We start from the raw sequence: 15,342 nt of genomic DNA, 5'->3' as shown, positions 1-15,342 counted from the left end.
TGGTGATGACTGAAAAAGTTAATTCAGAGACAGGTGACATTTTCGGCGGATTTGAGTTAGACTTGTATGCATATAGAGTATACAAGGGTGCATCATTTGATGCAGAAATCAGTAAATAATATTGTTATTGGCTTTACATCCCACTAACTACTTTTTCAGTTTTCGGAAACGCCGAGGTGCTGGGTTTTGTCCCGCAGTTCTTTTACGTGCCAGTAAATCTACCGACAGAAGGCTGACGTATTTGAGCACCTTCAAATACCACCGGACTGAGCCAGGATCGAACCTGCCAAGTTGGGGCCAGAAGGCCAGCGCCTCAACCGTCTGAACCACTCAGCCCGACCACTATTTACTACAAAAACAACACATGCATTATTTGTGCAGTAAATGGGAATTGTATGTCACTGTTGGCTACCCTGCTCTGTGACAAACAGTTGCTATCCTGACTTTATAATGGACTGTCGAAGTTAACAGCAAGCATTTTAGCATTTTTATTTTTAACTATGGGTAATTTATTAAATTAGTTGGGTTCAGTTGTCTGAGTGTTAAAATTGATGATGTTACAGTTTTCAATTTTGCTTTACGTCGCACCGACACACATAGGTCTTATGGCGACGATAGGATATGAAAGGGCTAGGAGTGAGAAGGGAGCGACCGTGGCCATAATTAAGGTACAGGCCCAGCATTTGTCAGGGGTGAAAATGGGAAACCACGGAAAACCATATTCAGGGCTGCCGACAGTGGGGCTCTAAACCACTCCCGAATCATTGGAAATGCAAGGGTGAAAGACGTGCTTATAAGAACCGGTTCAACCCTCTGCTGGTAAACTAGATGGCAGCTACGCGGAAGGTGAACTAACTGGGGGTATAATGCAGCTGGTACTTGACTTGCGTTCTACCACATCCGCGTAAGCGTTATAGACACCGATATACCCGGTTGGCTGAGCGACTTCTCACTTTCGACTGATGTATGAAGCTCATTTCGATTGTTTTATTTTCCTGTGCTGCTGGGGCATTATTTGACTTTGATAGATTGAGCAGTAAATGTGCTGGGGTTAGTAAAGTGGAAACTTTGGTCATCAACCGATGTAACTTAATTGTGTTTAGCCTTCAGCTTAGAAACTTGGATGGTCATGGGGTCATCAACCTCAGGGCCTTGGATTAGGGCCATATGCTACTGTAACATGTTTTTTCCTTGCGGTCATCATCCATAATAACTTTAAAGTAACTTAGAAACATAGTCGCAGGTCACATCGATTCAATTAAGGATCCATGCCGTATAACCACTGTGTGGTACACACCGATCTGACTGCCTTAATTATACCCAGAGTCCAGAGTTCGTGTTACGAGGGCTAGACCATCAAGAATCATTATGATGGTACATGTAGTCTCACATGGAAGCCGAATTTAAGGATTTCCAGACTTTCCTTTCTTTATTTAATAATTGAGACAATGGTTTCTAGTAAGGATGCCCATCAGGCAGTTAAGTCAAAGGCTCAAACCAGCGTTCGGCCCCTCTGTGTAAAAATGATTGTGGTGGCGTGGACAAGATATGAGTCCGAATTAGACCTGGATTACAAATTCTTAATTTCTTCAGAAAATTTTCCAAAATAAAATACAAATATTTTATGAATAGACCTTTCATTTGAGTAGATAGATTAGGATTACTGAACCCTACCTTTACCTCAGCAAGTGACGAAAAACCCGAAATGACCCAAGAGACAGATCTCATGAAATTTTGCTGATAGGTAAGGAAGGTAGATATCCTTCAGGGTGGACCAAAGGGTTCAGTATGTACTCTTATTCCCGGAAAATAAAACTGTACAAGGTACATATTTGTTGAGTGTAAAAGGAGACGTAAGAAACCAAAACTTCAAGAAACAGTAGACAAGGAACGTGAAGCAAGCCTCAGCAACACTATTCCATATTCTGGATATAAGATGAATAGCCAGTTATTTATTTACCGCAAGACAACAGATGGAAAAATCCAAGAGGTGTGTAAAACTATCTTTATAAAATTGTATGGCATTACTGCAAATAGAGTTCGCAGACTTTGTATCTACTTGTTGCTGAGAGAAGTCCTTAAGTTCTGAGAGGGATAAACGAAAGTGCTAAAGCGTGATGATTCATAATCACTTTTCCAAATGTGAAGTTCAGGAGGGTCACTATGATGGGAGACCAAAGAATTACTTAAACGCTAGACTCACTGTGAAAAATCTCCCCGAATATGTAAATAAGGTTAAATATAGTTTGCATCGAGTGTATTTACTGGGAAACTTTGATTATAGATTTGGCAAACCGCAAGTAGACGTGTGCAGCAAAAGTGAGGTCCGGCTCCGTGGCTAAATGGTTAGCGTGCTGGCCTTCTGTCAACATGTCCCCGGCAGGGTCGGGAATTTTATCCATAATTGGTCAATTTCCCTGGCACGGTGACTGGGTGTATGTGTCGTCTTCATCATCACTTCATCCACAAGAAGACGCGCAGGTCGCCTACAGCAGTCGAATCATAAGACCTGCACCTGGCCACACGTCATTATCATTATACTCTACAGGAATGTACATCGTAGACGTCTCAATAAGTTTCTACACTTCATTGAAAGCAGCATCTCAAAATGATGAGGATGATGATACTGTAGCTGTAGCCTTCAACCCCTTCCGCTGATCCTGTACAAGAAGCGTTTTACCTCCGCTAACGGTGGATTAATATATTCTGTACCCACAACTTGAACGACAATGAAGCTAAATTGTATGCATACCATGACGGACAGTCCTGGTGATGTGTGCGCATTCTTATTGCACTGTTTTGAAAGTGAACTACTCCTACCGTGAAGCAACTTTTGCTTTTAAGTGATAAGGCTGCAAGCCGAAGCAAAAACAACATAGTTGTACGTTTCTTGTTATGTTTATGTGACAGTGGTAGATTTGAATCAGTCAAGCACGCTTTCTGTGTTCGGGGCCCCTCCTGCTTTGGCAGCATCAAACGAGTTATCCGAAGGGTGGATAAGCAGTGTGGTGAACGCATTAAACGAGCGAGTGTTGGTTGGTAAGAGGTTCATAGTTCGAGAAGTAGTGACCAACGATTTTTCTGTCATTCGAAGACTGAAGGCAGCCTTTGCATAAGAAGATGACAACCTCAGATGAGTCGTCTGGACAAGGAATGTCCAAGGAAAATAGAGTGGTTTTCAATATCTCTAGAAATACATAGATTTTTTTTTTTTACGGTTGCTAAAAGAAAGGGAAAGTAACCTCTGTTAGCCAACTGGCAAAGAAGTGGTTCATGCCATTCCCTCAGATGTTGAAGACTAAAACAGTGTTGTGGAACACTTCTGATTTTCAAGTTTTTATAGCAGACTTGTAGGGAGTAAAATATTTGACTTTACAGTTGCAGGGTGCCTATTTCTCATATTCATGTACTGTATATACAATTTTAAAAAAGTATACTTCAGTTTCTGAAAAAAATCATTATAAAATATCAAAGCCATTTCTTATTAATAGTGCTGATGTAGTTAATAATAATAATAATAATAATAATAATAATAATAATAATAATAATAATAATAATAATGTTATTATTACCGGGCGAGTTGGCCGTGCGCGTAGAGGCTCGCGGCTGTGAGCTTGCATCCGGGAGATAGTAGGTTCGAATCCCACTATCGGCAGCCCTGAAGATGGTTTTCCGTGGTTTCCTATTTTCACACCAGGCAAATGCTGGGGCTGTACCAGGCCACGGCCGCTTCCTTCCAACTTCTAGGCCTTTCCTATCCCATCGTCGCCATAAGACCTATCTGTGTCGGTACGGCGTAAAGCCCCTAGCAAAAAAGTTATTATTATTATCATTATTATCAATTATATAGAGTCGTATCAACACACACTTTATTAAAACATAACCGGTTTTCGGACACTACGGTCCATCATCAGTGTTAAAATTTAAATTTAACTGCACATAAGTGTGTCGTCAAAATTGGTTAAAATGAGTTTAAAATGTAGCCCTGTTGACATCAACATAGGAAAAGCCAGCCCTTGCAAAATGCGGTGGAGACTGTTCGCCGTCAAATGTTCGTGTAGGAGTGAAATTATATAAGGGCCGCCATGTTGAGGAAATTACTACTTGACGGGAAGTATCGGAGGCAGACATACGGTCCGCTGGTGTCCTGCCTTACCTGTATTCTGGAGTGCTAATATACATTTTGAAAATACGCTGTGTGAAAAACTTTGTCCAAGTTAAAGATAAAGTTAAAGTACTGAAAGTGTGTGAGAATTTTGATTAACGGGACAAGTATATCGCCGGAAATTCGACCGCGGGAACTGTGTTAAAGTTTCAAAAATTGTGTTCGTGAACGACGTAATTTAATCGAACGTCATTAGACTTGTTACAGTGAAGAAGAGGACCCTAGGATTATGAAGGTGCTCAGCAGGACCAGAAGAGGATTCGAACCTCTGATCCACGCCAGCGCCATGAGGGGTTAAACGAACCATGGATTTCTCAACATGATGATGAGTACATTCATATCTTTGTAAATTGCACGGTTATTTTCATATAAATATGTAGATCACATACGCTAGGTTAGTAATTGTAAAATGCATATATTTTACAATTAGGGAGAGACTTTTCAGTGGTCTTCATATTGTTTTAAATAATATTTATTTAGATGGGAACGGAAATTCTGTAAAATGGGATAAATTTTCGAACCTATAAAATGTTAATTTCAAGTAGAGTATGTACAGAAATTTTGTTATGAAATGCCTGAAAGGTCGAGAGTGCTTTAGATTGAGAGAGTAAAACATAGATTTGTTTTATTGATGATTCAAACCATAAAATGTATATATTTTCTTTATATGAAATATTCAACCTATATTGGTAATGCATGATGGTAGTGTCTTCAAAATGCCAATATTGGCGTAATAATCACGGGTATAGAAGGACACTCTGATTTTAAATAAGTCTGCATGAGTAGAATATAGAGATCGCTGTATTAATTTGTACGTTTGTGACAAGTCTGGACACGAACGGACAACCTCCCAATTTATGTAGAGTTTTTGTTTACATGTCAAGAAGTATAGGTTTTTCTTTAAAATTAGAAAAATATTGTGGATACGATTAGATCAATTAGAAATTTTGTTTTGAGTTCAAGTTTGTAGGAAAGTCATAGATTTATTTTTCCGTACGATCGACTAGATGTGAACCTGGGTATTCAATGTCCACGGATGTGACACTGAAAAGATGAATGGTGACTTGATGTGAGTTAAAGAATTGTAAGCGGGCAGACAATTATTAAGCCAATGAAGTTTTTTGAATATGATGAGAGGATATTGTTGAAATGATTTTATTTGCCATGATGTTCTCTCAGGGAGACTGTCGTCTCGCTTTGAGTTTGTGTGAAATGACGGATCTCCGGCCAGGCATTACATGGTATGGCTCTGCGATGAGTGATTTATGGTTTTAAAAGGGTGCTCCCATACCCTCGTAGGAAGGGATTCTGCCAAGAGTATTGTTCCAAGCTAGTGCACTAAAAACGAGAAGCTAAATGTTTACAAATATTCGATCGTATTTAGAAGATTTCCTTTTAATGTTTTAATGATTATTTCTGTAAAGTACGTAAATAACTGGAACACCAGTAATTGTATTGTTTGTGGATCTTATGAATAATTGAGATAGGGATTAGAGAGACCCATTTGTCGGTGGCATCCTGGTGACCACCGGTTCGAAGTCCAAGGCAGACCCTGGATTTTCGTTACACACGAGTTTATTTTGTTTGTTTCATAAGTACAGCCAATCGAATGTGTTTTTGCTCACCCTTCTGTTTATATGTGTGTACATAATTTTAGTTGTTGAATATGTTCTTTGAGGGTTATTTCATGTTTGATATTGAATTCATGAACGGGTTCTGTCCCGTGTTTGTCACCGGATTCATTGCGACGTGGGTTCGATTCCGGACCAAACATCAGTTTCATTTTATAGTTGGTTGTGATATTGACTAATAACGTTAGGTTATTATTTTTGTTTATTAATTAAGAATGGAGTTAATTAGTTAGGCGACCACTCAAAGTTGTCTCCGATTTTAGCGTAGATAGTGTGTTTCTTCTAATATTGAAGAAAGCCTTAAATGTGAACCGTCGTGTTTTCAAAGATATTCCTGTACTTAAAAACCTTTCAAATGAACAAGGTTTATACATCGTGATGTACCAAAGAATAGACACGATCAACATGAAAAATTGTTATCTAATATAAAGAATTTTTAAAATTCTTAATGAATGGAGTCATATCTCCGAGTTTGTATTTAGTCCATCAGACATTGTACATTTTGTTTTATTATCGTAGTATTATTCAGGGTTGCATTCAATTAATTATGTGTTTATCAAGGTAGAATAAATAGGATTTAATATTTGTCTGCTTATCATTTTGCCGAAGAAATGCATCCTCTTTTCCTCCGTTCACTTATGCCTTTAAGTTAGTTTAGTGTGGTATTTAGATCTTATGCCGCGAACGCACCATGGCCCTGGGAGGCCGGACGTTTGATTCTATGGAACGGAAGAGGTGCAGTTAATCCTTGCACGGTCGAAAGAGCTTTTGTTCACCCATCATTTTGGAGTTTATTTTCCTTCGCTTTCTAGATGAGGTGGCATTTGACTCCAGACTGAAAATGTCTTATACCATCGGACGCACTGGCGTATGGTGCGGTATGGTGGTAGCCCGATTTTGGGGGCAATAATATAGTTCTATGGGGCAAAGGCGTGGGTGGTATGGTTGCAGTATGTACCTTACCTTGAGGACGTTCTTCCTTGAACATTTTGTAAAATATTGGAATTAAATATGGTATGCTGCAGGAAAAATGCCACCAGAGGACTACAACTGCTACGGATTTGAGGATGAGCCCTCCGATGTCGCGGAACGACTCCTAGCACCCAGATGCCCACGGAGCTCGGCGCTTTCGCACGAAGGAGGATTTCCAAGACATCTGTCCCACCCCATGAACGGTGAGTCTAGTTTACTAAATTCTAATACATAATTCCAAGTGTCGAGTTGGGAATTTTGTGCGGAAAGATGCGAGGTATATAATACGGTCTTCTACTTAGACAGATAATGAGCTGCAATAAGGTCCTTTCGCAAATACTATAGTAAAGCAACTTACCATAAAGGAAACTACAGTGTGGTCAACGGGATTCGGCTGTTCATTGGCTACCAAATATGGCATCAAATTTGGATATTACGTACGTGCGCACAGGTCCAATATGGACTTAAGCAGAGAGGTGGCTGCACGATATGTAGCTATAATCATGCATTCGTGAGAATGTAAATACAAGTTTCATCGTTAGTAGCACTGAAGCTAGTTTTCAGTGGTTCCCGTAAAACAAACATATGCCGGAGCTCCCACCATCGCCGAAAACCTTCAGACGTTTTGCGCGACGTCGGTAACTGGTATTCTGTGTTTCTGTCCTATTTTATCCCCTTTTTCTTTTCATGGTTACTTATTCTTTGACTGAATATCCTGCTACCTAGCAGAAAGTCATTTTACGGCGCACACGCACAGTTTTCGAATTTCGTTTGTGAAATGAGTTCTGTTCCTAAGAGAGGACGCCACAGAAGGCATGCTGTTTTACGAAGCAATGCAGAATTATTTAAGTGATTAAAACATGACTATTACATGCATGCACACGAAGATCACGATGGGGCACTTGCCAAGGTTCAAAACTTCCATATGTCTTTGTTGTTGTTGTTGTTGTTGTAGTTGATGATGATGATGATGATGATGCCTGTTGTATAAAAGGGGCCTACCATCTAGGCCATCGGCTCCTAATTGTATGAACTGGAATGACAATTTAAAGGTCCAAAATTCATCCACTGACCAGCATTCAAAACGTGATGAAGAATGAATGGATGAATATGAATTTAAAATAATCAGCGGACCCAACTCACAATACTGAAAGTTAAAAATAATTCCAAAATCGATCCACTGGCTAGAATTTGAATAGACGACGATGAACAATGATTATGAACTTAAAACAATCAGCGGATCCGACCCGCAATGTCCCACCTTCCCAGAAACTATCTTAATAGTATTAATGATCAAGGGACTGCTTCCAAAGCAAAATCATGAATCGACGATGCTTGTTGTCTAAAGGCGTCCAAAATCCAGGTCAACGGCCCCACATAATGGTATTTATCGATAGTAAACTAGAACCATGATACTTCTCATGTTGCGGTACTAATCAAAAGTAGCGTAGACTCGCGGTGTTCCACTCACAAACATCGTACGTCGCACAGGTAACGCAGACCGATGATGTTTCTCACATAATGGCGAAACCCATGGTGTTCGTCACATAGGTGTACTAATCACTGGCGCCGATATTCCCGTGGTGTTCCTCACACAATGGGTACTAATCACAGGTAACACAGACCAACGGTGTCGCTCATATAGCAGTACTAATCACAGGCAACGCTCAGACCCGTAGTGTTTCTCACAATGGTACTAATCACAGGCAACGTAAGCCCGGGGTGTTCCGCATATACGGGCACTAATCACAGGTACTGCAAACCCACAGTAAACCATCCTCTGCAGCTACTAATCACAAACCTATTGTGTGCCTAACATAGGAGTACTACTCGCAAGTAAAGGCGACCCATGGTGTTTCCCCACCTGATGGTACAAGTAGTTTCATGGTTCTAATTCAATCAACCCTTGGTCACTCCTTCAGTCGCCTCTTACGACATGCAGGGGATACCGTAGATTCATTCTTCGTCTGCGACTCCGCCCACAGGGGGATTTCCATATAGACCCAGTTTCTTCAATTAATGTTAAGTGTTAACACTGCTGTTAAGGAGAGGTAAGGTAAGGGTTATTCTGCCCGAAGGCAGGTCCGAACCTCCGCAGAGGCGTTCCTGAGCCGGAGTTTACGTGCGGTAGGGTGGCCAGTTCCTTTCCGCTCCTCCATTCCCTTACCCCCCACCAACAGCGCGTGGCAACCCATCCAACTCCTGACCACGCCCAATGTTGCTTAACTTCGGAGATCTCACGGGATCCGGTGTTTCAACACGGCTACGGCCGTTGGCTGTTAAGGAGACTTAACACATAATTTAACAAGATGGTCATCTCATCAAGAATTGTTAACTCTAACAAATTCTTAATACTTATGTTAAATTAACATGGCAGCAGCCCTGTGTTAAACCTCTATAACCTACTAAAATTACAAAATGGTAGCATGTACAAGACGTAAGTTTGAAGCTTTACTGCTGTACGAAGACTATTTTTAAACTGAAGAAGGCAAAGAACGACCCACACTAACAAGGGACACCTTTGACCTGGAACGCTCGGAACCGCACGCAACCATGCTTAGAATAACAAGCAATCATAAACAAAACAGTGGTGTGCGTCATTTCCATGCAAAACGTTGCATTCTACCTCAAGTAACATTTTAATAGAGAGAAACCAAGTAACAAAATATCAATACCATAGGAAGGAAAATATATGTAATATAATGGCGTCAGTGTATCAGTGTATCATTGCATTTTCAATCAGCAGGGCCAAAAACTCTGTGCTTAAAGAACTTAAAATAGCGCAAAACACACATATACAGCAGTACCGCACACCTGAAAGTGCTTATGCCAGTCCTCAAAGTGCAGATGCGGGATTTCGATGAAGTGGTTAAAACAAAGTGGGAGATAACAATGTGCACACCTCACTAAAGCCATGTTATCACAATCCAAATCACTTTCGCATTCACTCAGTCCAGTATCAAAAACCACACTAATTACATTTTCGCCAAGCATATTGCAACATAGGCTTATACGTAGGTGCAGCAAATTGATTGTAAATCACAGAGTGAACTTTCACGATGAAATAACGATCATGTACCTTCACTTGTGGTTTGGTACCTTGTTATCTTACAAAATCAGTCATCCTTCTGATATAGAGTTTGTATTGCCGAAAAAAGTAAACATCAAGGGGTTGGCAATATTGTGTTGTTTTCGGTGGCAATATCTTTAGTGTAACATCTTTGTTTGGAAAACTTGCATCTAGAAGGGTACGATCTGTATGACCCACCCAGGAATCACACAATAATAGGCTGTTTTCATTTGTAACATGTTCGCTAAGGACTGAAGTTAGAAAACGTTTCATGTGTTCTTTAGTCATTTTTCAACTTTTGCTTGCCTCCACATGAATGTTTCGTGGACAGGTTGTTGCAAGTTTCTTTAAAATATTTGGACCGAAGTGCTTTGTGTCTCTCGAAAACAGATGTACAACTTATTTGCTAGTCTGCCTGCCATTGATAAAGCCACATCAATTGTGTAGCTGTGGGTAGAGCTATGTACAGACTGCAAAACACTATCCGTAGTGTAGGACAATGTTGATGCCGAAGATATTTCATACTGGAATTGACTCTGGTCACTGTTCCAAACATTACCTTTCTCCACACCCTCCTCTGTTATACTGTAAACATGTTCACTTCTTCCACAAACTGTTGTGCATTCTGACGTATAATATTATCGTCTTCTATGTCCTTATGTGTGACAAATGTAGTAATATGCCTGGATGAAATGCCATATTCAGCCTTGAGATGGTCGATAAAGGAAATGGAAGCTTTGAAATTGACCAAGCCAACCATTTTAGCCCCTTCTAGTGCCCACATCTGCAGATGCCAATAGTGAACTGTAGATTCACACCTCCTCGCACCATCAAATTGCGATATTACATACTCTTTTATAGTTCGTAATTGCGACAGTCTGTTTCCCTTGAAACGAGCACCTGCTACCCGTTTCCTAGACACATAATTTAGAATTGATGTGCAATCTGATTTACTTTTGATGCACTTATAGCGCTTCATTAGTTTGCTATAGGAACTGAAGCCACGATTGTAACAGTTCTCACAAATATTCTCTAGTACGCTGTCATCAATATCTTTTAATACATTGGACCTCGTCTTTTTGGGTGGAGAGAGTTCGTACTAACTTTGAATTGACTGTTCCTGTTGATCTAGAGATGAATGGCGTGTACTGCTTGAAGAGCCACCTTCAGGTTCAGGTTCCTTCTGTCCTTCAAAATCCGTATATCTATCCAGCGTAATGTCGTGTATTTCTGTGTCATCGCCATTATATTTCTGAATTATTATGTTATATAATATATCCGCGAACTCCATATCATCGGCCCCGCAGTCATTTCCATATTCAGCACGTCGCAACTTGGTCCCTAATATTTAGACTACATGTGTAGGATTAATTCTCTTGATGATATCACTGCACTGTACACAGTTTACATAGTAACACTCCAAGAGACAAGTACGTACTGCAGCTATACCACTCACGCAACTGGAGCACTGGTTAGTGCAGCTACACTATGCCACCGTCTAGTGGCGCTAGCAGACAAGTGCGGAGTTTAGCATGGAAAAGAAGCACACCACTGCTTTGTTTTTGATTGCTTGTTATTCTAAGCATGGTTTCGTGCGGTTCAGAGCGTTCGAGGTCAAAGGCGTCCGTTGTAAGAAAAAACGACTTTTAAGACTTGTCAGAAGAAATATTTATACAAATATATCTAATTACCAAAACCATAATGAACAAGGTACTAGAAAAAATTGAAAATAGGTCAGAGTTTCTAACAGATTGAAACTTATCAAGGTCTCCAATGCAGCAGTTGGTTATAGTTATTACAAGGAGAGGTCAAACCCTGCGTCCAATCGATTTCAACGAGCTAATTAATGTACCTGTTGGGGGACACTCAACATTAACTCGTGTATGAGGGTTTAGGTCAATACGCTTCCGTTTTCGAAAAAATTGGGGATAAATGTCACGAGGCCTGACATGTTTAAGCAAAATTTATTCGCCTTTTAGTGCTCTATCACCTCCACTGTGTCCGAAGCGGATGTTTCAAGACATTTGACCTCATTTTTTTCGAAAACGAAAGCGTACTGACCTAAACCCTTACACACGACTTACTGTTGAGTGTCCCTCCACAGGTACACTGAAGCTCGTTGAAATCGGTTGACCGCAGGGTCTGGCCTCTACTTGTAAGATATTATGCTTGAGAGACTTTTCATGTAATTGTAGGCGACTGTGTTCACGAGTGCAAGACACGAGTGTGTAGAATTCTGCAAAGATTGCAGCATTAACAAGACATTACATATTTTCCCCACAGTAAACGAATACCCGAAAATCATTCAAAACATATCAATGATCAAATTTACTCGGTGATGTAGGAGCCACATAAGAATAATAATAATGAATGTTGTGATATGACAGTCCATTCTTTCATTTTTCAAGCACACTCACATAATTCCAAATTAAAATGTATAACATTTGTCCCCCCATTCATCATCATAACTTATTACGTCTTAGCAATGTCTACAAACCATAACCTATTATAATTTTTCTTTACAAGTTGCTTTACGTCGCACCGACACTCATAAGTCTTATGGCGACGATGGGACGGGAAAGGGCTAGGAGTGGGAAGGAAGCGCCCCAGCATTTGCCTGGTGTGAAAATGGGAAACCACGGAAAACCATTTTAGGGCTGCCGACAGTGGGGTTCGAACCCACTATCTCCCGAATACTAGATACTGGCCGCACTTAAGCGACCGCAGCTATCGAGCTCGGTAACCTATAATAATGTCAACCATGTGTGACAAATGACGCTCATTGCCAAACGCGTTTAGAAATCTCACGGAAATGTGTTAATTTGTCTGTAACAACTATTTCATAACAAATTTTGCAAATGAGTTCGTGAAACAGGGCATTTTTAACCAAAGTGTTAAATTAATAACAGTTATGAGATAACACTTGTTAAGTAAAATTAAACACAGATTTGTAGAAACCGGGCCGTACAATCACAAAGGAAGTTACACCAACAGGTGGGCTTAATGCATTCATCATGCGAGCTGCTTGATGACAAACCTATCTTTTCTATGTCCACCAAAATAGATCGTAACAGCTTGAATTTATTTTTAGGAGGAAAATATCCGGCCACCAGGTGGAAAGTAGCATCGACGGAGTACAGAGTCCCATATCGAGAGTTATTTCCTGTTCTTGGATAGCTGTACTCGAAATCGAAGTTCTTCAACCCAACGTTCACACTTTTATGACGTCATAGCACTTCAAGACCTCACAGACTCTGACGCATGCACACATAATCCTAGAGAGCAAGTCAAATTTGACGAAGGAGCAGCAAGGGACCAAATTTCTATCTCGTTGACAAGCACTGATAGTACTGGAGCAAGCATGAATCCACATATTTTTAGCTTGATGGTTTCACGGCCAAGAATAACAAACCCGCATTAATTTTGGTCATCGGCCCCATATATTTGAATGTGTGTGTTTGTGTGTATGCCATCCTGAATTATTGGGCAACCCGTAGTAGAAAATAGAACTGCAATGGGGTAGGTTGCTCTCGAACTTGAAATTAGGCACAATTTTCCATAAAACAACGTGAAAATTCCTGGAGGTACACCCATCGCAGAATAGCCACTCTCATTATTGGACGTAAATCCTACATCACCAAAATCTCCAAAACTTGCTGCTCAGTCATACTGTCCCATCGGTTAAGATTTTTTCCGTTACCCAGTACATGTCGTGATACATTTATTATATTATGATATATTTATTTCGGTTCCACTTAAAATACATTAACATTTCGGTCATCAATACATGCCTGCACTTTAAAATATGTTTATATTCAACATACTCACTGTTCTATTTTGTAGTTATGCGTTGCTGATTAATGTCGAAATATTGAATAACATTATGTACTTCATTGCGCACACTATTCTCCAAATCTTATTTCGAAATAACATATTTTGAATAATTCCCAAACTTATACTTTGAGAGATGTAGATCTACTACATTAATGATGGTAATGATGATGATTGCTATTAGGGACCCAGTCTGCTTCAGGGTTCACTCGTGGGTTAAGGAACTCTTTCGAAGTGCGTGGATTATGTAAAGTTGCAAAAGAGAAAAAAGAGCGCAGGGTATTGTGTAAGTTCCACGCAAACGCACTTTTTCTTTTCAGAAACAACTGAACCATACATATAATGGGTGTCCACGGCTACATGGAAGGTGAATTAAAATTTGATAGTAACTAAAACAGATAAACTATTAAACGAGAGGGGCATACAACACCATGCACTCATTTTCTATTTTTATTTTTTGAACAACTAATGTAAATATTATGATTTCTCAGGTTGAAGTTAAACTCACATTAAAAGATGTATTAATGTAGCGTGATGTAATTAACGCCCGAATATTGTGGTACTGCCATGGAACAGGAAATGGGGATTGGCACAGTGTTGCTAATGTCACTTAAGGGTCAAGGTTCAACAGAATGGCCAGCAGGATGAAATTAAACTATCTCCAGTAAACGTGCTGCCAAATAGGCTACTTAGCAGACACTGGGAAAGCTTTTGCAGCACACACAAGTAATTTCGATCAACAAACTATTCAAAAATAATAGTTTATAGCTTTTTATAATTATTCGGGACGATATTTCATATAATGATCATCAATGAAGATATTAATGATCTGCTACCTAATCCTTTGACGCGAATGCATTTTACAATGCTTGCAGTAATAATCAACACTAACGATATAGACAATGAAATGAAATGTCGTATGGCTTTTAGTGCTGGGATATCCCAGGACGGTTTCGGCTCGCCAGGTGCAGGTCTTTCTACTTGACACCCGTAGGTGACCTGCGCGTCGTGATGAGGATGAAATGATGATGAAGACAACACATACACCCAGCCCCCGTGCCATTGGAATTAACCAATTAAGGTTAAAATCCCCGACCCGGCCGGGAATCGAACCCGGGACCCTCTGAACCGAAGGCCAGTACGCTGACCGTTCAGCCAACGAGTCGGACAACGATATAGACAAATATACATGCATACATCTTCATCATAGACTGTTATGCCTTTCAGCGTTCATTCTGCAAGCCTTTGTGAATTTACTAATCGCCGCCACAATCCTCTATTTGTAACTAGGTCTGTGGCCTTGTTTAGGTCTATACCTCTTATCTTTAAATCGTTAGAAACCAAGTCTAAGCATCGTCGTCTTGGTCTCCCTCTACTTCTCTTACCATCCATAACAGAGTCCATTATTCTCCTAGGTAACCTATCCTCCTCCATTCGCCTCACATAACCCCACCACCGAAGCTGGCTTATACGTACAGCTTCATCCACCGAGATCATTCCTATCTTTATATCTGCATTTCGAGTACCCTCCTGTCATTGTTTCCAACTGTTTGTATCAGCAAACATTCTCGCTACTTTCATGTCTGTTATTGCTAACTTATGAACAAGGTATCCTGAGTCCACCCAGCTTTCACTGCCGTAAAGCAAAATTGGTCTGAAAACAGGCCGATGTA

General features: G+C 40.2%; 2 protein-coding genes across 8 annotated transcripts in view; one reads left to right on the top strand and one right to left on the bottom strand.

The window, feature by feature from the left end:
* DNAlig3 (DNA ligase 3) overlaps positions 1-15,342 on the bottom strand; it is a 957,513-nt gene that overhangs the window by 644,224 nt on the left and 297,947 nt on the right. The gene's annotated exons all lie outside the window — the stretch shown is intronic.
* CNMa (CNMamide) overlaps positions 1-15,342 on the top strand; it is a 428,349-nt gene that overhangs the window by 164,541 nt on the left and 248,466 nt on the right. For 2 of the 3 annotated variants that reach the window (XM_067142221.2, XM_067142222.2), the window contains exons 2-3: positions 4,362-4,494; positions 6,822-6,971. In XM_067142221.2, the coding sequence (XP_066998322.2) occupies positions 4,485-4,494; positions 6,822-6,971 (160 nt within the window). In that variant the 5' untranslated portion in view covers positions 4,362-4,484. The remainder of the gene's footprint in view (positions 1-4,361; positions 4,495-6,821; positions 6,972-15,342) is intronic. The other variant, XM_067142223.2, reaches the window with a different exon arrangement.

This window comes from Anabrus simplex, chromosome 2, assembly GCF_040414725.1.
Source record: "Anabrus simplex isolate iqAnaSimp1 chromosome 2, ASM4041472v1, whole genome shotgun sequence".
Classification (NCBI taxonomy): Eukaryota; Metazoa; Arthropoda; class Insecta; order Orthoptera; family Tettigoniidae; genus Anabrus; species Anabrus simplex.
This window is presented reverse-complemented; position numbering and strand designations above follow the sequence as displayed.